Source organism: Wyeomyia smithii, chromosome 1 (assembly GCF_029784165.1).
Source record: "Wyeomyia smithii strain HCP4-BCI-WySm-NY-G18 chromosome 1, ASM2978416v1, whole genome shotgun sequence".
NCBI classification, from domain to species: domain Eukaryota; kingdom Metazoa; phylum Arthropoda; class Insecta; order Diptera; family Culicidae; genus Wyeomyia; species Wyeomyia smithii.
The window spans coordinates 115613493-115636472 of record NC_073694.1 but is presented as its reverse complement, the minus strand read 5'-3'; the positions used below and the strand labels follow the sequence as shown (position 1 = coordinate 115636472).

Genomic DNA, 22980 nt, shown 5'->3' with positions numbered 1-22980 from the left:
GTTTTGCCTTTCTCCTAGAAAGGTATAGCAATCACTGGAAAAACCAAAGGTATAAAAGTGGTCCCAATGGCCGAATGTCATATACCACTCGACCCCTTTCGACGAACTGAGCATTTTCTGTATGTATGTATGTATGTGTGTATGTGTGTGTGTGTGTGTATGTGTGTGTGTGTATGTATGTGCAACTTTTTTTTCTCACTCACTTTTCTTAGAGATGGCTGGACCGATTTTCATGAAATTAATTGCAAATGAAAGGTCTAGTTGCGCCATACGTTGCTATTGAATTTCATTGTAATCGGATTTTTAGTTTAGAGGTTATGTATCAAAATGTAAAAATCACGAAACATCAATATCTCAGAAACCACACAACCAATTTTAATAAAATTGGTTTCAAATGATCGGGCTGTCTCCAGAACCCTTAACTTTTGAATTTCGTAATGATTGAACATATGATTCAAAAGTTATGTAGAGAAAAGTTATCCTGAGGTTGTTTAAACTCACTCTTTTTTCTCAGAGATGGCTGAACCGATTTTCACAAAATTAGTGTCAAATGAAAGGTCTAGTTGCCCCATAGGTTGCTATTGAATTTCATTGCAATCGGATTGTAACTTTGTCCGTTGTTCATGAAAATGTGAAATCACATAATGAAAGTAAACATATTGACTTCCTCCTAACGATCACTGGCTAATTAAAAGGTAGAAAAGTGATCCAAATGGCCGAATGTCATATACTACTCGACTCAGTTAGACGAATCGAGCATTTTCTGCATATAAGCATGTATAGGTGTATATGTTTGTTTGTGGGTGTGTACGTGTGTATGTGCACCTTTTTTCGCACTCACTATTCTCAGAGATGGTCTGACCGAACAGATTTCAATGAAATTAATTGCAAATGAAAGGTCTAGTTGCCCTATAAGACCCTATTGATTTTTTTTTGTAATCTGATTTCTAGTTTAGAGGTTATGTATCAAAGTGTAAAAATCACGAAACATCAATATCTCAGAAACCACACATCTGATTTGATTAAAATTAGTTTCAAATGAACGGGCTACCTTAAAAACCCTTAACTTTTGAATTTTATGAAGATTGAACATGTGGTTCAGAAGTTATGGAAAGAAACGTGTTCTGGAGACTATTTAATCTCACTCATGTTTCTCAGAGATGGCTGGACCGATTTTTATAAAATTAGTGTCATATGAATGGTCTTATTGCCCCATAAGACCCTAATGATTTTTTTTTACAAACGGATTATTACTTTTCCTGTTATGTTTAAAAATGTGAAATCCAGTTATGAAAAGAAACATATTCTGATGACTACTTGGGCTCACTCACTTTTCTCGGAGATGGTTGACCCGATTTCCACAGAATTAGCATCAAATGAAAGGTCTAGCTGCCTCATAACACCCTATTGAATTTTGCTGTAATCGGAATGTAACTTCGTCTGTAATGTATCGAAATGTGAAAATCACGAAACTTCATTATCTTAGAAACTACACAACAGATTTGAACAATATTGATATCAGATGAACGAGCTAGTTAAGGGTTAACTGATGAATTATCATTGAACACGTGGTTTCAAAGTGTGGCTGCCTCATACGTTACCTTTTTATTTGATTGTAATCAAACTTAAGCAAGCGTTATGTTTTAATTTGTAAAACAACGAAAGTCTATTATCTCAAGTATTACACGACTTATTTGAACATAACTAGTGTCATACAAATGAGTCATCTCTCAAACTTACAAATAACAAACTTCATAACAATTTGATATGCTGTTTAAAAGTTTTAGAAAAAACAGAAATTCAAAGACTATTCAACACTTTACCTGCTTCGATCAATATATATGGCATCAACATGATTTAAATGTGGTATCGTACTATTTGAACGTTCCCGGCAACGCTCGTGATTAAATTGTTCGAAATGAGGAGTCATTGCATTTATTTCGCTATTTCTTAAGTACTAACATTACGTCAAATTTCATATTTTATACTTTAATTACAACATCAATATTTTAGAACCCAAAGAGTGGATAAACATTTATTGGATTTAAGCATTCATGTAAATCTATTTTTACAAATAATAAGTTTGAATGAGAATGGCTGAGTCTGACCGCTAGGTGGATTAATTTAGGTTTTTCAAGAGCATTAAATGAGCATTAAATTATTATGACCATTCTACAACAGTTTATTGCTTAAAAATACTGTTTCAGGCCAATGTTCTGCTAACTTTTTTCTTAAGCTAGCATAACAATATTTTTGAAAAAAATATATTTAATGAAAAATGCACCTAAGTTATTGAAACTGCTCGCATATAGGAGCATTTAATTGGTATCTAATCTATCAAAAGGATTCTGATTGTTTTCAGAGGAAAATGTTCGAAAAAATTGAAGCTATTCATATAATATCATATTTTTGAAAAATTTATACAAAATCAATAAAATTATCATGAAGATCAGGTTATTTCAAGAGCATTTAATGAGCATTAAATTATTTTGACCATTCTACAACAGTTTATTGCTGGAAAATGCTGTTTCTGGCCAATGTTCTGCTAACTTTTTTCTTAAGCTAGCAAAAATATATTTAAAAAAAAAAAATATTTAATGAAAAATGCACCTAAGTTATTGAAACTGCTCGCATATGGGAGCATTTAATTGGTATCTAATCGTATCAAAAGGATTCTGATTGTTTTCAGAGGAAAATGTTTGAAAAAATTGAAGCTATTCATATAATGTCATATTTTTGAAAAATTTATACAAAATCAATAAAATTATCATGAAAATCAGGTTTTTATAAGAGCATTAAATGAGCATTAAATGTTTTTGACCGTTATAGAACCGTTTTGTGACTAAAAATGCTATTTTCGTATATTGTCTGCTAGCTATTTTCTTAAGCTAGCAAACAAATACATTTTTCAAAGAAATGATGGAGCATTAAATTCGGCGATATGGCATTAAATGAGCATCGAATGAGCACTAAATTTTCATGCTATTAACTCTTTGTTCTGCTGACTTTGTACTTCCAGCTTAAGAGACATCGGTTTTTCATGCCTCTTGCGAGAAAAATGCTGCCGCATTTGGTAATACTGTCTGTGCAGAGCAAGCGCCGAGTTTTTGCAAAAAGGCAGGCAATTAAGAATAAGAAGCCAGGATTATCGTGCTGCCCTATATTTCAAATAAGGCCGCAGTCTCGCGTATGCTATTGCATTGATTTGTGTGTGTGACATATAATTCTGTCACTACTGTCCCATTCTGGTACCATTAGTCTATTGACCGCAGGGATACAAAATATGCAGATTTGTCTTCAAAACGCAGATTTTTAGAGTCGGTGTGCAGATTTTTACTGATTCGCAGATAATTATATTTTTTCCAGAGTCTCTGCAGATTTTTGTCAGAGTTTCTTCATGTTTACGCAGACTTTCTCAATATCTGTTAAAAATTTTTGCAGACTTTTGCCTGCGCGAACGTATTTTTTCAAATCACAGGCAAATTTTTTACAGACTGTAAGCAGATTTTGTCGGTTTTTCGAATAGTTGCGTAAAATTTTCAAAAACACCTGGCTTCTCTGATTTTCCGTATTAATAATCAAGAAAAAATGGTAGCTTTTCATAGACCTGTTTCAAGTAGCAGGCAGAGTATCGATACAGCTGGTATCGATGCTCCGCCCTCGATATCAACCTGGCATCGATACAATTAGGGAGAAATTATCGATACTCAAGTATCGATACTTCTGCAATTTTTGGCCAATGCTAAAACACGCTCCTTCAATTTTACCCTAAACTGAGTAACATCTACTCTGTTTTATATTTCTATCCGGTATAATCAAAAACCATTTATAAAATAGTCAGGATTATTACTGTACAGTTTGATAAATGGTAACTGTTTGTGGTTTATGTCCTTTACAGTTCTCACTGGGAAAAATATTGAATTTTGAAATAGTTTAACTATATGCCAACAATATTGCATATGGTATGAAATATTTGAATTGTTGTACCACAGACAAACAGACGTGCCTCTTCGATGAAAAATCCTGAAAAATCTTCATCCTTATTCGAAACGTTACACTCGTGCGCCACCATGTGAGCTTATTGCCTACTAACTTATTTTCGTAAAACGGTTTTTGTCTTTGCTAATGGGTGTGCACGCTTGCTTAAATTAACACCAGGAGCATTACTGATGGTTTTTGTCTTTGATAATGTTTGTGCACGATTGCTTATGACGACACTAGCGGCATTATTGCCCACTAACCAAAATTTCAGAATAATCGTTATTTTTCTGGTCGATGAAATCGTCATCGAGTGGCACGTCTGTTTGTCTGTGGTTGTACCATAATTATACCAAATCTGTTATAGTAACTATCTGCAAAATAGTACAGCTCAGTTCAGCATTAATGGTTTAAACAACAAATAAATTAACCTTTTATTGGTCATGATTAGAAAGTAAACCAAAATATTGTTACTACCGTCGTTTACCTTTCATTGGATGTAATTTTATTATAAAACCGAAAAGAATCATTTAAAAATGCTTTTATTAAATTTTTGTGTAACATGTCAATCTACCCGTAACTTGTATTGCAGTTTACTAATGTATGTTTCACTGTCATATTTGAATGATATTAATTTTGAAATGGAGTTGTTCACTCTAATTAGCTTGAGTCCTTCGTCGGCAACATTCAATATCTTCCAGAAATGACTTCTAATTAGTTTTACCTTCAGAATTGTGTAAAGAAAATAAGGATTGTGCCCATCATACAAAATTTTTTGAAATATACCAAACATTCGGAGCTGGCCTTCTTCTATACTAAAATAACAATCATTGTGCTTTTTTCTTTTATGTTTTCCTTTGGTTGAGTTTATAATGAAAGTAGGTTTGTAAATAAATTCGGCGTACTTCAATCGTGATAGAATATCAAATTCTCTACTATTACTGTAATTATTTTTAACAACATCTTCGAGAATATATTTTTCTTGTGTGTTTATTGTACCTATGGTTTGAACTCGATTTATTTTATCACAAAAATCTGCTACTTTCTTTTGTAGTGTTCTGTTACGAGGATAGTTAACTTCTGATTGCAAAATACACCGATTAGCTATTTGCATCAATGGCTCATTTGGCCCTTTGATATAGGATTTGAAAATACCATTCATGTCTTCGAAAGGAAATAGTGCAAATGACCATAATGGCCCATAGTCTCTAGCACTAGCGACTAGATGCGTTAATAAATGGACATTATAAGTCATTTCCTCAATCCCGTAGAGCGTCTCGAAATCTTTTACAAATTTTTTCAATATTTCTTCACAAAGTTCAAATTTACATTCAGTAAGATTACTTTGCAAAAGATTTGTAACTGCGTCAACTAGCAGTAGAAAATGATTGTAGTATAGCGTTGGTAAAGTTGTGAACAGACAGATCGGACTATAGTGTAACAACCAATGGAGCCATTCGTTGGCTTTCCATGAAGCTCCTTCTGTAATTCTCCGTGTTCTTCGCGAAGCCTCAACGTAAGGATGTATCGTAAAGATGATTTCGTCTATGACTGGCAATTTTCTTTTTATGTAGGCAGGACTACCTGGTGTTTCGAACCAAATCGAGCATAACTGACGACAAACGCCCAACAGCACGTTATGCATATAGTCTACAGGTACATTTCTTATTACATCAAACCCAGTAACTCTTAGTAACGGAGATAAGCCTTTAACACCATTAACTGAAATCTTACGTTCTTCACTCATTGCCATAGCATGTAGAGTATCATAATGGTTTCTCATTTTAATACCCTCTTTGTATCCGTACCTAACCTGCTTCCCAGATAGGTCACCGGGGTGCAAGCAATACCCACATGCCTCGTATCCTTTGAATTGCTTAATATTCTGTTACTTGCAACGGGCCATCGTGTCAACACAGCACGAAATTATTTGGATCGTGTTTATTTTGACATCTCCCAAATCAAGTCCTTCACTGTAGAGTTTTTGGAAAATTTGCGTAAAGGGTTTCAAAAAAAACGTTTAGGTTAGGATCTTTGTTTGCCAACCAAAGACCTGCTATGACCATATTTTTTCGAAGAAACCTAAGACAAGGTGGTAGTTCGTTGATCTGGAACATGATTGGCCATAATGAACTTTTCGCCGAATTGAAGATTTTTACACCGTCGGTGTTCATACTGAGAGTAATACCATTTTTTAAGTTCCTTTCCTTATAAACGGCTGAGTTCATAATATCTGCCACGTAACTATTTTTGATTGAGTCTATCACGTAATTCCTTATTTGTTGCCAATTTTGTAATAATATGCGGCGAAGCTCGGAAACAAAGTCGAACTCAATAAAAAATGTGACCGGCACACTATCACAGTTCTCGCATTTTTCTTTCTGCTCGCCCAAAAATAACCCGCAATCCACACGCATGAACTGTCGTCTGTAACATCTTCGGCTGAAAAAATTATTGAATTGTCGAAAATTGTCTGGAAGAGCATCAACACCAACAAATATGTTTAGCATTTGCAGTGAATCCACCAAAGCGACGTTAGTGAGTTTATGCCGTATGAAAATGTTCAGCAATAGAAACATCACCTCATTTTTCGTAATTGTCAACATCGGATGAAGAAGTTCACTATGCGTCGAATCATTCTGAAATTTTACAAAATTACAAAATTGAAAATATCGTGATATTGGAACCACACCGTAGGCTCATTTTCTTTGCCGGTTGCGTTCAACGTCTGGCTTAAAAAATCCTGTTGGTCGTTGCTTGAAAAATCGTCATCGTCAGAGCTCCGGAGTGATTCAGATGTATCCATGCGATCAAAAATATCTGGAACAAAAGACGTTCCTCGGATCTGCTCGTCCGATTGCTGACATTCTATCTCTTGAGGCTCGCTGTCACGAACCGCACTAATTTCTGTCTGCACTTTATCTCTATTGGAACAACTTCCTGTACGTTTGTCCACACGTTTTGATTGTTGCTGAGCCAAAAAACATAATTAAGTAAAGACAAAACGTAGTCGATATTTTATACAAACCTTTCTAAATTTCACAGAACTGCTGATTCCGTTAAATATATAACTCATTCGCGGATTTCGTGACTTTTTTAACATTTTTATTTGATTTTTTTTTCAATATTCAAGATTCGACAGTAAATAATAATTTTATACGATGGACAACTCGAAGAGCTTGAATACCTTAGTAGACCAAAAAGAAAAAATTCGCATTTCACCAACATGTTCAAAATTGTACACGTTTGACAAAACAACACCTAGTTCGCTTTGACCACAGTCATGATTATCAAATTAATACCTCCAGAATACGCTAACTAGATTTGCCATTTATAATTTTGTTCAAAAATAGACCCACAAATTAAATAGTCCATAGCAACATTTTATTTTTAAATAACATTACGACAAATGCAGACAAACTTGTTTAGTGCATGAAAACTTTTGAAATCAGAGCTGCCATACAATCAGTACTGGAGATATATTAAAAATGAAATAGCAACCTGATGAAAAATACTCTTTTTGTGATCCAATAGTGGAGATATTTGACCAGAAAACACTGACCTGTATCTGATAACAATTTCGGCTGTATTTACTGATAGACAAAATCGATTTTTACTTCGATGCGTAAATATTTTTTGGCAGTAAACCTGGTAACACTGACAGGACTCCATACTTGGTTCAAAATCCTCTTGCTTCGGCCATTTTGCAACTGCATTTATCGGCGTCAGGCAGCGAGGTAGCGATGGTTCGCAAAATCAAGAACCTTACAGGTAAAAAACTGATTTATTCTTAATCATTCGAATATTAAACTATTTTTACCAACAGTTCCTCAAAAAGGAACATCTGTAAAATCCATAAAACCAACGTTAATTATAGAAATTGAGACGGTTTTGGCAAAACCTCAATGTACGAAAAAAAAGGCTGCAGCTACGAACGCCGAGGACCTTTCAGAATTGGTAAGTGTCAAGTTAGAAAGAGGGCTCAATTCTCATCATTATCGTCATAATGTCCTTCACCAGTCAACTAACCGAAAAAAAGTTTTTCAGAGCTCACATAGGTACCTTCACTGACTGCACAGGACTGATTTTTTAAATCAAAAATTTGTTGTTCGTTTCAGTTTGGCCAGTTGATGCGAATATCCAGCTGAACGTCTGAAAAATCGAATCCTGGGCCTTATTTTCACCACACGACGGTGAGAATAGAATCCACGGTTCGACTTGGACTTAAACTATTAGTTGGATACCCTCATCCTGACCTTTTGATACATCCTGACTGTATATGGGTATAACTAACAGAAAAAGGGAGCAAGTTTGTCGCGCTTCATATCATTTAAATCACAAAATAAGATTAATGTTCGCCTCCTTGTATAGTTGCAGGATCAACTTTCGCGTAGCGAATACATAGAAATGGAGTTTCTTGACGCTACAGATTCACAAAATACTGAAAATTCGATTGCGATAGAGAAGATAGAAGAGGATTCAGATCTAGAACTGCAGGTAGAAACGCAAGAAGAAATCGAGTTACAGGAGCAACATTCATCTAATGAGGAAGAGGCGGCAGAAAATAAAGAAATAAGTGATCAGGAAGTAGATACAATCGAAGAGTTTGATGATCCAACAACGGAAATGCTAAGGAAGGTAAACAATCGCTTAAAGAAAAAAGTAAGAATACTTAACAAGAAAGTGGCAGCTCTTGCAGAAGCCAAATTGGATACTGAAAATCATGCATTGCGTTTATCAAAAGAGTGCATGGCCTTAAAAGACTCTAGCAACATTCCTAAGGTAGGCTATTGTTTATACGTGCAAATGCTGTGCCAGTTACATTTACTTGTAAGTGCGAGCAAGCATGTGTGTGTTTGTTTAAGCATGTGAGTCTTTTCTACATGATTCATTCCCTTTAAATAAAAAAAAGTTCTCCGTTGCCATTTCACAAAAAAATAACTAACGAAACTTCAAACGTTTGAATTTTACAGGCAGATTTTACCGAAATGGACGGAATTTCAATGACTAAGTCAGAAATTAAGGAATTGTCAAAAAGAGCGTCAACAGATAGCATATTTGCTGGGTTGTTAGCCATGAAGTTGATCGGCGCATCAGAGCTCATGAAAAAGAGTGTTACGGGAGAAGTATGCCGGCGATTCGCAAAAAAACGTCACGCTGATGGTACCAGCGCGTATCCCCCAGCTGAACAAATGAACCCCGAAGTGGTTCAATTCATATGTAGTAAGTACATACAAACCTTTTAAAAAACTTCCACTGATTCGTTTCATTGCAAATGATAATCCCGACAGATAAGAGCATCAGCACAAGAACGAAACAAAACTGTGTTGGTCATAGGCAAGTTAAAGTATTTACTAAGCACTCTGTGGCATTAAACTTAAACTTATATTCACATCATATATGACCGTTGCTGTTACTTACTTTTTGCTTTTTATGTTCACAAGTTTGCTATGTCCAGACCCGATCAAATTTCATTCTTTTTCTGTATCTGTGACCACGTCTTTCGGAACTTATAATGATTCGAATGAATGTATGGATACGTCATGAAGTTTAATAGAAATGTTGGTAGATGGTATTTAATGTGTGCATAAATACGCATAAAAAATATATGGTTTGATTGAACCCTACCCTTCAGGATAAATATAAAAAGGAGTCCACAAAGACGCGATCAGAAGAGTAGTATCACCTTGGTGCTTCCGGAACAATTTTTCTTCAAGATCCAATGCATAAGAGTGCTTGAAACACGAAGTAGAAATGCATGTTTACCAGCAGGGTTGTACTTACGATCGTACTTTCGTGAAGTGCAATCATAGATGCAATCCGCAAAGGGATTGAAATATGCACTTTTTCTATACGGACATCCATGCTCATCTCAAACACATATCCGTCAACAACACAATATTCTAGTTGATATTGATTAGCCAATAATACAAACTCGTTTCATCGTCTGTTGTATGCAGTAACGGTAGTGCGCTACGTAATTGCTTCAAAGTTAGGTTGGCCAAAACAAATCGCATTTAGCAACACGGCACCCTTCTTGGCTTATCGACAGACTCTGGGCTTAATGAATAATATGAATTGATTTCGATTATTCGCAATCAACAACTAAATCCAGATGCCTAGCTTTTAACTCTGTTGCTATCAGCAAGATTACCGAATAATGGATTTTAGCCTAATCTATCTTTTTTTATCAAAACTGCTAGAAAAAGTTTGCACTAGATATTCGATTAATCTTATTCCTTATTGTTTTGATCCGTGCCTCCGAGAATTGTCATTGCGTGAAAACAAAAGCAAAAATATTTCCCTCTTTCTTTTTCTCACGCGAAAACCAAACAAATATCGACAGTGCTGGACTTGTGTGAATTCGCCCAACAAGAAACGTACACAACAAAATCGTGAAATATTTCATTTTGTTGGGTAGCTGGTTTTGTTGGTTTAAATCCGGATTTATATATGCTGCGTGATTTTACCCTCCGGAACTAAGCAAACAAAAACGAAATATTTCAACAGAAGAAAGCATAGAATGCAGCGCTAATGGTGGGCAGCACTGAAACTAAAAATGTGAATTAAACCAACAAAATTGATAAGAGATATAACTTAACAACTAATTAATAGGCAAGATAGAGCAATATAATGAATTGGAAATGTCACTAGAATCCTAGAAATGTTGCAAAATATTGAGTTGTTCGGCCCAATTGACATTCCTGGTCACCAGGGTAGATATGGGAAAATTCAAGATTTTTCGATTTTTCCCCATATAAGCCTCCCCCTTATCGCATATAGCAAAAGTCTGCCTACTGATAGGGAAATCTAATCGATTGGAGATGTTGACTAGGACCCTAGGCATGTTGGAAAATATTGAGTTGTTCGGCCCAATTGGCATTCCTGGTCACCAGGGTAGATATGGGAAAATTCAAGATTTTTCGATTTTTCCCCATATAAGCCTCCCCCTTATCGCATATAGCAAAAGTCTGCCTACTGATAGAGAAATCTAATCGATTGGAGATGTTGACTAGGACCCTAGGCATGTTGAAAAATATTAAGTTGTTCGGCCCAATTGACATTCCTGGTCACCAGGGTAGATATGAGAAAATTCAAGATTTTTCGATTTTTCCCCATATAAGCCTCCTTATCGCATATAGCAAAAGTCTGCCTACTGATAGAGAAATCTAATCGATTGGAGATGTTGACTAGGACCCTAGGCATGTTGGAAAATATTGAGTTGTTCGGTCCAATTGACATTCCTGGTCACCAGGGTAGATATGGAAAAATTCAAGATTTTTCGATTTTTCCCCATATAAGCCTCCTTATCGCATATAGCAAAAGTCTGCCTACTGATAGAGAAATCTAATCGATTGGAGATTTTCAATAATTTGCCTTGTATTCTTGTTGTGTAGGTCACTTATTCGACTACTACTCCACTATGAGGAAATTCCCAAAAATGATATTTTCAGGAATGGTGACCCACTAGTAGACCAACATTCGCTCATACTCACAATTTTCCGCTAGGCCGGCCGTTGTGAGAAAATGCGAGATTTTTTGTGTTTTCGTCATACGAAAGTAAAATTGAAGTTTTTAGTACCGTCTGCCGGGGTGAGATTGTGCCAAAAAAGGATATGTTTTTGTTCCTTAGCTTGTAATGCACACATTTAGGCAATGAGTTTGATCTAAATCACGCCAGTGCACACTTGAATGTTTAGGTAACGACTGCCGCAAATATGGTTAAGTTACAATAAACTATATTTTTGCTAAAATTAAATAAACTTTGGCTTAATCTCACCCCTTCTATGGGGTGAGATTGTGCCAAAAACAAAAAGTTGAATTTAATACCTGTTAAATAAACAGTAGCGCACATGAATAATATGATAAAACAGTGAGTATAGGGACGACCATAAACAACGTGGACTATTAAGGGGCTGTATGGGGGTTGACCAGAAACTACGTTTCATATGAATTATAAAAAAAAATGTATGACTGGATCAAATCGATATCTGGAGTTACCAGTTATGAGAACGTGGCGTATTTTTATAAAAATTCAAACAACAAAACCGTTCTCCAAAATTTAAGCTCTGCATTTTTGCGGTAAGGTCTCCTAAATCCATACGCGATGAAACATTTATTTTAGCATCCAAACATCTTGAGAAAAACGAGTTCAAATTCACCAAAGTACGTATTTTCATGAAAACCTGATTTTCTCAGTCTCCCACGGTGGGTTTCAACTTAGCTCCTCAATTTCAAAGCTCTATATTTCTAGAGTAACGTCTTCTGAATCCAAAGATGGTGAAAGATTTATTTAGCATGCACAGATTTGGAGAAAATCAAGTTTTCAAAAAAACTCATACTTCAGTGAATTCAAACTCGTTTTTCTCTAAATCTGTGCATACTAGAATAAATTTTCACCATCTTTGAATTCAGAAGACGTTACTCTAGAAACTTAGAGCTTGAAAATTGAAGAACTAAGTTGAAACCTAATGTGAGAGACTGAGAAAATCAGGTTTACATGAAAATACGTACTTTAGAGCTGCAACTATTCCTCTTGAATAAAATTCCAAGTTTTTCCAAATCGGCCGTTCCAGTGCTGAGAACGAGCATTTTCAAAAAACAAGTTCCGTCCCGGGTCTTTACGGGTTATAGAAAATTGACTGTATTAGAATGAAAGGTATTGGGGAGCTCCGTAGCCGCAAGGTTACAGAGTCCGCTTTGGTAAGCGGGTGGTGGTGGGTTCGAATCTTAATAGAATCAGGCCATTTGGTTGTCAAAGGCTTTAGCATGGGTTTATTCCCAGGCTCCCCACCACGTACCCTTCCTTCAATTTGGATTCTACAGTACCTCTGTTGACTCTCCTCCTATCAAAAACAAGTCCCTATTATAATAAAACTGGTGTGAGTAACATATGAAAGTTCTCTCCAGGGAATTGTAACTAGGCGATATTGTTAGGATGGACAGTGGCTCGGTATAGTAGAGCAGTAAGCTTGAAACGGAAAGGTAATTACACACAAGCACTGATATGAATGATAAGCGTATTACTTACTTCAATAGTGTTACTGCTAATAATATTAAGTGTGTAAGTGTGCGAGGCATATATCAAGATGGCTTGACAAAGTAATTTTTTTTAAATCTTTTGTCACCAATATTTAGTGGTTAATTTGTGAGTTCGAAATCCAATTTGTGGTAATTTGTGGTTAAATGGTTTCCGAGAAATTTTCAAAAAACTGAGTCAAGCCATCTTGAAACATGATTTTGCTTCAAATGAATCGGACAACGATGATATATACATCAATCGAAAGCTCTTAATTTGTGGTTCACGAAAATGTAATTTTTAAAGTCATAACTACTAGTGTTTATACAGAAATTTGTGTTTTATTGTTCACGTAGTTCTACGTTTTGTTTGTTTGTTGATGACGCTGCTGTCCGCTAGTGGCGTTGCACAGTGGCGGGTCTCCGAACAAAAGTCGGACAAAACCCAAAATGTTCATTTAAAAAGCAGAAAAATCCATATTAGGTTGATTTTTTTATGAAAAAATCAATTTTGGTATCAAAAATTCAAAAAGTTGGAAAAATATCTCCCTAAAGTGCAAATGAAATTTTCCTATGGCTAAAATTACGTCGTAGTGTTTTTATGTACAGTCATGGAGAAAAAAATAAATACACTTGCAGTGTTGGATGATTTTCCGTATTTGCGCAGTATTTTAATTGTTGTATGATGTTATGTTACGTCATTAAGATCTGCAGACACTCTTTTTGAAAGAAGAACGGAGAAATAACTGGAGAAATTTCTTTGTCGGTGATTCCGAAATTTGTTTTTTTTACGTTACAAAACTCACTTTCAAAATTTTGTGGCCTGTTTTTTGTTTTGAAAAGCCATATTCAATCTTCGTGGAATGTTTACCCCCAGGTTTTCACGAGTAGAAGCTGAACTAGCATTTCACGCTGCCTGTCCGACGTTCCATAAGTCTGTTTTATTCTTTGGATGATGCTTTGTAACCTAGACTTTCCCAATCTTCCATAGAATTTCTAAAGGATTTAAATTAAAAGTCTGCGCTGGTCAAATTAATAATTTTATATTTTCGTTTAAAAATCATCTTCGTGTTTCCAATGCTGTATGTTTAGGATCGTTATACTGCATAGAGATCCAGCAAACTGACATGTTTTCTTCGGCATATGGGAGCAAAATCGACCACCTAGGTACACAGGAAACTTTGTTCCACTTCAAAAGCTACACATTTTGGCAAGAACTGACTTTTCTAAAATGTTTTTAGACTAGGGTGCAACTAATTGGCACATCGTGTTTTGGTCGGATGAGTCGAAATTCAACCTTTTTGGTTCAAACGGTCAGCAGCTGTTGAGAAGACCGGGGAAAACTGGCTTCAACGCACAATTAACCACGAAAGTAGCAAAATTTGGAAGTGACCACAAAACGGTGTAATACTGTTTTCTGATGCTGGTATGGAACCCATTGATTTTATAGCATAGACTATGAATACTAACGACTGTGTAGATGTTTTACGTAGCGCAATGCTTCCGTATGCCAAAGAGAACATGCTCCTTCGTTGGAGAGTAACGATCCTAAACATACAGCGTTGAAAACACGAAGATGATTTTTAAACGAAAATATAAAATTATTAGTTTGACCAGCGCAGACTTTTAATTTAAATCCTTTAGAAATTCTATGGAAGATTGGGAAAGTCTAGGTTACAAAGCATCATCCAAAGAATAAAACAGACTTATGGAACGTCGGACAGGCAGCGTGAAATGCTAATTCAGCTTCTACTCGTGAAAACCTGGGGGTAAACATTCCATGAAGATTGAATATGGCTTTACAAAACAAAAAACAGGCCACAAAATTTGAAAGTGAGTTTTGTAACGTGAAAAAACACTTTGCTAACAATATGTAGAGAAATAAAGCTAATTTGGATTCGTTTGTATATATATTTCAATAGTGTGTTTATTTTTGTCGCCACTTTCAAAACATTAACTCGCGCAAAAAAATTTCGGAATCACCGACAAAGTAATTTCTCCAGTTATTTCTCCGTGCCTCTTTTAAAAAGAGTGTCTGCAGTTCATAAAGATGTAACATAACATCATACAACAATTACAATCAGTGCGCAAATACGAAAAATTATCCAACACTGCAAGTGTATTTATTATTTTCTTCATGACTGTATATCATTATTCATGTATGTAGGTATTTTGTTATGTTTGAGGATCCAGTAGTCCAGTAGTCCAGTAGTCATCAGCGAAACTGAGAATAGTATATAATATAAAATATTTAATAATAATGAATTATTTCAAAATAATAATTTAAAATTTTAATTATAAATATAATTTAAATAAGTACGGTGTCAGTATAGTCAGTTTCTGGCGAAGTGAATGTAGGAAACCAGTATAAACTGTCAAAATGTGAACCAGCCGATTGTGTGCCAAATTTCGCTCAATTAATACATCGCATTAATTTAGGAAACAAAATGTTAAATACGTTAAACTAAAATACTTGTGTAGAATACAAAGAAATATTCATTCATATAAGATAAATGTTGTGTGTAATCAGCTGTCTTTAAAAGAAAATCCACTGTCATTAATTAACTGTTTTGTCTTTTTTTCACGCTATACTATTTTAAGAGAAATATGCATTCGAAACGAACTATACAATAAATTATATGTTGAAATATGCAAAATGGTAATTTTAATAGATTTAAAAAAAACTCGAGTCTATGTAAAAATTTGTCTTTTAACATGGTCAAAAAGGGGGCCCGTTTTATGAGTTTTCATACTAGTAAAAATACAGTGTCTATATACGTTAGTGCATAATTTGTGACGTGTCACCATCGTATTATAGTAATTAGGGATACCAGATATGCAAATTTATCTGAAAAAGAAGATTTTTAGAGTCCGTGTGCCGACTTTTATTGATTTGTCGATATTTGCAGTTTTTTTAGAGAGCAGATTATATATTGAAATTAAATTTAATATTGAATATTGAACTTAAATTTCATAATAAATTTTCGGAGTAGAATTAAATGGAAATATTACCTATTCTCAATATTTGAAAACAGGTAATAACGATCAGCTCAACAGCAATAAACAGAGAATTCAAATAGTTTTTTTTTTTTTTGTAAAACTTGGTCTACATGTCGACAAACCGCACGCTGGCTTCGGCAATAGCAATAACGGTGTTACAGTAAGACGTTTTTTCCAATGCAGAAGTTTCTTTGGAGATAACAGGAGACGAGTTAAATTTAATCCAGCGATTTCAAACGCTAATAGCAACGATTGCGAGTGGAGAAAGAATTGACGCATGAAAATCTAAGTCCAACGCTACCGTTCATTATTACGTAAAATTGTATGGATGTTTAACAACAATACACAAATTACTAATTCAAGGATGTAAAATAATCGTTTTATCTTCGAGTCCCCGAGCAAACTTTCATGATGATACTGACGATGACGAGTAAAATATTAAAACCTAATGCGTTGCTTTAAAAATGAATATTCATGTAAATTTAATATAATTATATGTGTTCTTTTACCTTGTTTTCACATTTGAACGTAAGCCGACGATGTTCTTCTAGAACAATTGAATGAAACTACTAACTACTTTTGTAAAACAATGTAACTTTCACAAATCACCATGCGTCTTTATTCAAACTATTTTAATTTCAATTAAAATAAAGAAAGGGGCAAAATGGGACCTTAATATTCGAAAAGGAGAGAAAATTTCCTATGAAATGCATACTATGCGACCTGTGTCAACCGATGGGTCAGATCGTACAGGATACATTTGCGAAAAAAAAAGTTTTTTTCAGACCACTCAATAGGTATTTCAAACATTTTACAAAAGTTAAGATGAATTATATAAAAACATTCAACACTTATTACAATTTTGAATATTTATCTTCAAAATGCAACCTATCGCATTGAATTCGAATAAGAATTAGGTGAGTATTTACTATTTAAAGTAAACCCCAAAATGTGCTTTCTAAGCGAAAAAAATCATTGAAATAAAATGACTTAACAACGTTTAAAGTGCTCTCAAAAATTCAAATTTAATCCAATTGTCTTGATATTTGGAAAACACGTTTTTCAATACAGTAGAACTTAAAAAAAATATAAAATATCAATAATTAGAACATGAGTTTTGTCCGGCTTCCGGCCACTGTGCGTTGGCTGTTTGCGATGTTTGTCACTGCTGTACCGAGCGTGCGTGTGGGGAATATGGAAAATATCAAGATTCGGGGAACTTAACCAACACACTTGCTATTACAGGTTGCCCAACAGGCGCAGAATGGATATGTGTAGTTTTTTTTTTGTCAAAAAGGATACCGGTAACGTAAAAGTAATTTCAAAGCAATTTAAATTCGACGGATTATTTTTCGAGCGCACAGAGGAGTAACTCGAGTGGAAACCTGGCCAAAATTATTTTTGTTTCTGTTTAGTAATATGTTGGGAAATATTTAAGTGAGAAGTGGAAGTGGCTGGTTCGTTTACATTTACATAGCCTATGTGTCTTCATTAATGTTATTGAGCAGATGAAGAAATACGCTCGTATAATTTGTGTCCGCAAAACGGGCAGCGAAACAAATCGAAGAATTTACCAGAAAAATGATGTAGCAAAATATCTTCATTTTGAATTTTCAATTTGTTGCTCACAGATTATATGATGCCTCGTGGAACCTGGGTGGCATTGTGCAGCTCGATTCGAGCGATTTTCGCTATTTTCGAGTACGTCACATACTGCCAGTTTTGCTCTGAGCTCAAAAGAAGCTGTCATTGTCATTTATCCTTCGGCTCATCTTACCCGCAAAATCGAAAAAAAAATACTAAAAACTAAACATAACGCCCTCCAGCGACCATTTAGTTTTGTTCGAGTTGCTCGAAACTAAATGCGCAATGTCACCCCTGCTTAGGTTGGAAAAAGCCTTTTGTACGGAGTGTTATTTACCTGGATTATTGATTCTGTGCATCAAGTTAATTCAAGTTTACTTAAATTAGTTGAAATTCATTCACTTACCTTATCTCATTTCATTTTCGTTGAGCTTAAACTCTGTTTTAAGCATGAGGCAGATATTTTTTCTCATTTCTCATGTACGCGTAAACACTTAACGTCAAAATATGTCATAAACAACATTTTTCAAACGGGTCGTAAATGTCAATCCGGTCGTTACCGGATGAGATATTTGCGAGGATGTGTTCGTGATGTTATGAACATCCATTCCCCCGATGATTATATGATCGGATTCCGCGAGATTTGATAACTCTTTCAATATTGAATATACTCAAAAATACGTAAAAATCACTAATTTCGAAAACTTCTTAAGAGTTGCTATAATTTTTAATATTGGAATTTTGGTGCAAAATATTGATCAATTGTCATTTTTTTGACGCCTGGCACAACTTGTTACTATAAATGGTTCCATTCCCAAAAAATGCTTGAAAACTTGTCAATGTTTACAGCGCTCCCAGCATATGATAATACCGTTTAACGGTAATTAAGTGATGGTGTTTTTTAAAGCATTTATTTAAGCTGCAGAAAACGACAGTGACAACACAGCTGCAGACAGTGCGACAGTGCCACTAGTAGCTTAACAGACCCGCGGACAGCAGACATCTTCTTTATTACTTTGCTCATAAGTTAGCACATATGCATGGAAAAATAACAGAAGAGCAACATAAAGATGGATCCCGGCAGCTTATTTGAACATTTGTTTGAATATTTCCGAAACATTTTTCAGAATCTAGGTGATGAAGAAGTGATAATTATTGTTTGCGAATAAAAATAATCCGTCGAATTTGGATCGCTTTCCTTTGAAAGTACATTTTCGTTACCGATATCCCTTTTGACAAAAAATTTACACATATCCATTCTGCGCCTGTTGGGCTACCTGTAATAGCAAGTGTGTTGGCAAGTTCCCCGAATCTTGATATTTTCCATATTCCCCACACGCACGCTCGGTACAGCAGTGACAAACACCGCAAACAGCCAACGCCACTAGCGGATAGCAGCGTCATCAACAAATAAACAAAACGTAGAACTACGTGAACAACAAAACACAAATTTCTGTAAAACACTAGTAGTTATGACTCTAAAAATTACATTTTCGTGAACTACAAATTAAGAGCATTCGATTGATGTATATATCATCGTTGTCCGATTCATTTGAAGCAAAATCATGTTTCAAGATGGCTTGACTCAGTTTTTTAAAAATTTCTCGGAAACCATTTAACCACAAATTACCACAAATTGGATTTCGAACTCACAAATTAACCACTAAATATTGGTGATAAAAGAATTAAAAAAAATTACTTTGTCAAGCCATCTTGATATATGCGTGTGCGAGTACATAAAACACCTGGGCAATATCACAATAGATCTAAGCTCTGGTCGCAGTGATGAGTCCACACAGAAAAAAATGAAAGATATTCATCAATGTTGAAGAGAATATTTTTTCTTCTAAAATAGAGTGCTGCAAATAAATAATCAAAATACAGATCTCGTTCGATTTTGCCAAACAAGACATGGCAGAATTTTCCTGTTGCCAAGATAGAACCATGCCAAAAATGAACGATTCTCTTTTCATGACTTTTTTTCATAAATATAAATAGTTTTAGTTCCAAGTCGTTTGAGGTGTCGCTTGATGAATTTAAGCTGACGACCTAGATACTTGATATTACTACCCGAGTAATTAGAGGCTTAGTACTGCTTAGATCATGATCATTATATTACCGGCATATGCTCCGGTCATATTCCAGGAACCGTTTTACCGATTCCGGTCATCCGCTTCGGCAACATAAAGAACCAAAATACCCTTCTTTGGAACTAAGAAAACTAGGAAATGTGATTAGACATAATCGCTCGTTTTTGGAACATGTGTGCCAAAATCGAACCGTGCTAAAAGTAAAACGAGCTCAAATCGAACAGAGCCTCAAAGGGAAATATAAAACTATTGTAGTTCTACGTCAACTATGCGGTCGTATGTTGGATACCACCCTCCTACTATTTTATTTATTCTTCTATTCTGATGTGAATTTTTTCTAATTTTGGTGGCCGATCCACGCGATAGAGGTGGACGTGGCACAGTGTTCGGAAAGGGCTGAAATCAGGGCCAAATTAATAACTCCTGGGGGTTGCTTCCGAGATCAACGATACCTTCTCGAGTGTTGATCCTGAAACTATTGGGTAATTCAAAATTTCGCGCTGTCGCTAATTGCTAAAGGAAGCAAAAAAGAAGGATAATGTCTAAAGGTAGTTTGTAGAGAATACTATTTTGAGAAACTCAACACGATATTGCTGTTTTTTACTTGCTTTCTTGCATTAGAGAATGAAGAATAAAGAGCTGTACATTATATTAATCGTATGAAATTGTGTGCATTCGCGTTGATGAATCTGTGTGCAATATAATACCGAACTTGATGTTGAACTCCATACCTATTTATTCTTTTATAGCTTTTGAATAATTCCTCTGCTCCCAGGCAGAGTTTTTGATATTCATATGTTCAAGGATCGTTATGGCACAAGTTCAAAAATATAAAGCCAATCATGATTACTTTGGCGTTTCGAGGATAAATTGGGAATTTTATGTTGTAAATAGTGTTGAAGCACTTTTGTCTAATATTTGGGCTTTGGATGCATGAATGTTGCCAAGTTTTTGAATTTCATAGGAATATTCTCCCGCGTCAACGAAGACAAGGCCAGTGTATATCGTCGTAATACTGAAGACGGCTATCGTGGTATAAAAAGATAATGATTGTGAATGTAGATGATATACTTCCGGATACACTAGGCAATTCAAATATTATTTCGATTCGTTTCGTTATATATAGGCTTCCCTTCAAAATATATAGAAAATTTTGTATTGAATGAAGTAAATTGTTCATTACACCGATGATACAGATAAGAGTGTAAACATACGTGTAAAAATAAAAATGTGTAAAAATATCTAACTGTTACAGTAGTCTGTTACTTACGGCAGCTGTTTAACGCGTGGACAAAAACGGTGAAAAAAACCACTTCGTTCAAAAAATCTTTGTTCAAAATTAAAAAAAAATACATCACTGTATTTTTTGTTACGAACCATGCACACGTGTGCCTGGCACCAACAGCATCTTCTGTTGTTGGTTTGGTAGAATCTAATACACTTCTGATAATTACTAGACAACACTAGTCCCAACAACAGATTTAGTATTTGTCGGTTTAATACGGTCGAAAAAATAAACAAAAATCAAATATGCGTCATATCATTCCTCCCAAGTAAACACCACAAATTTGTGAGTGGTACGAACGGCCTTTCGGTTGTACGTCGGTGTAAATCAGAACCACATCTTGTAGCATAACATTCAGCAGAACACTGAAATAAACCACTAACTGGAAGTGGCCCAAACAGCATTTGTACGCTGGTTGGAATCGGTTAAAAATCGGGATGTTGAGCAGTCTTGTGCTCTAGTGAAGTAAACCACACACGCACGTGGTCTGTAGCCGTAGCATTTATTAGTAACTTCGAAATCAACATAACTGCTGGCGCCAAGATGTAGGCTAGCTATTTCGGTACACTTGTCGCAATCCCATCGCATAATTTCTCTCTAAGTATCAGCCGCTCACAATCCCGTTCAGACTCACTTAGCGCGATAGTCTCTAAAGAAACCTCGAAGAAAGGTTGGAAAGGGACAGATAGAGCCAATTTAAGATTCCAAAATGAAACAGCCAAAAGAATCGTAGATTTCCGAGTAACCCGAAGAAGCTGGCGGGACATTACGTATTTCCTGTAAGTCGTACGGAATCACCTTCCCTTATCTGAGGACTTACATTGCTCGTTCATTTCGTCCTAGTCCGCCAAGCATTTCGGAAGTGTCGCGCGTGTGTCTGTTGTCCGCGTTTTTCCTTTGAGTTTCTAATAGTAAGTCATATAATGTGAACGTAGTAGAGTTGTATTAAATTTCTTTATTTTAAATTAGATTTCGAAGTGTCGATAAAGTGTGCAATAGTTTCGCTAAAATACAAAACGTGTGCAAGAAAGTTCAGAATAGGTAAATGTGCTCATGTATAATGTCAATGACCCGCTCGTGTGCTAATGACCCTTTGTACAATAGCCAGCCGGCTACACACGTTTATTCGACAGCCACCAACGACGAACGAGAGGAAAGGGACAGCGAAAGGCGCACCGCGCACTGGTTTTTTTTCCATTGGACGAAATTCCCGACAGCGCTACATCGTCGCAAGACACGCGGTATTCCCAAAACCCGCATCATCTTGTGACATCCTGTAGACCGGAGCCCTCCGGTGAACTAGTGTCCGTTTCAGGTCGAGATATCTCCCTGTAAGCGGCACTAAGGAAGCGAGTTAATCCCCGCCGCAGTTCATCCCCCATCGGCGTTTGCCGACCGATCGCACGCCTGTTGCCACATGTGATCGTCATCACCAGCAGCCAGCCGTAGCCAGCAAAGCAACTCACATCATCATCAGCAGCCAGCCGTAGCAGTATCCAGCGAAGCAACCAATAGCAGCAACAACAGCGACCGTCGCAGCAGTCTCGGTGAGTCGTATCGTTTTTTCTATCAAAGAGGCCTCCTTAAAGGACGCCCTGTAGATGCTGTAATAATTTTCCCGACTTAAGTCGGCCGTGACCGGCATGCTAACGCCGTGTCCTAAATTATAGGGTGAGCATAATTTAGCGTGCACGCAAATATGACAGAACCACTTTTATGAACGCCACCTTACCAGATTAGACACCCGGGTGCAAGCATTTGCTTAAGCCGGTGACGTCACTGCAGATTCATTATAACGTAGCTGATTGAAATATAAAGCACATGGGTCCACGAGCACAGTAGGGAGAAAAAACACACGAACAATAGAAGATAGGCCTAGAGTTAAGAAGTACATATAGAGCAAAATCATTTCAAATCGCCTTTGAAATACGCGAAAATTTATTCGACCATTTTTGATTTGAATGAAACTTTGAACACGTATTTGGCTTAGCAAACTGAGCATTTTTCACAGGGGGAGAGATTTTT

The 22980-nt window shown here is 35.8% G+C and overlaps 2 protein-coding genes across 12 annotated transcripts in view; one reads left to right on the top strand and one right to left on the bottom strand.

Moving 5' to 3' along the window:
- Nucleotides 1–2718: 2718 nt before the first annotated feature.
- LOC129726105 (uncharacterized) lies at nucleotides 2719–10321 on the bottom strand. Of its 9 annotated transcripts, none has more exons than XM_055682784.1 (4): nucleotides 7281–10321; nucleotides 7007–7165; nucleotides 6671–6949; nucleotides 2719–6617 (listed from the first exon to the last, which is right to left on the bottom strand). In XM_055682784.1, the coding sequence occupies exon 4, from the start codon at nucleotides 5759–5761 to the stop codon at nucleotides 4544–4546; it is 1218 nt and encodes a 405-aa protein (XP_055538759.1). In that variant the 5' UTR covers nucleotides 5762–6617; nucleotides 6671–6949; nucleotides 7007–7165; nucleotides 7281–10321; the 3' UTR covers nucleotides 2719–4543. The 9 variants fall into 9 exon arrangements, with proteins under 9 accessions (XP_055538759.1, XP_055538956.1, XP_055538921.1 ...); XM_055682981.1 differs by having other exon boundaries at nucleotides 9218–10321; XM_055682946.1 differs by having other exon boundaries at nucleotides 9400–10321.
- The window catches only part of LOC129726566 (uncharacterized), a 36037-nt gene continuing 20653 nt past the window's right edge, over nucleotides 7597–22980 (top strand). For all 3 annotated transcript variants that reach the window (XM_055683547.1, XM_055683461.1, XM_055683625.1), the window contains exons 1-4: nucleotides 7597–7749; nucleotides 7805–7935; nucleotides 8350–8760; nucleotides 8952–9201. In XM_055683547.1, coding sequence (XP_055539522.1) covers nucleotides 7722–7749; nucleotides 7805–7935; nucleotides 8350–8760; nucleotides 8952–9201 — 820 coding nt within the window. In that variant the 5' untranslated portion in view covers nucleotides 7597–7721. The remainder of the gene's footprint in view (nucleotides 7750–7804; nucleotides 7936–8349; nucleotides 8761–8951; nucleotides 9202–22980) is intronic.

Bases quoted from the DNA above. Each gene is read 5' to 3' on its own strand.
- LOC129726105 (XM_055682784.1), bottom strand. From the start codon at position 5,761: ATGAGAAACCATTATGATACTCTACATGCTATGGCAATGAGTGAAGAA.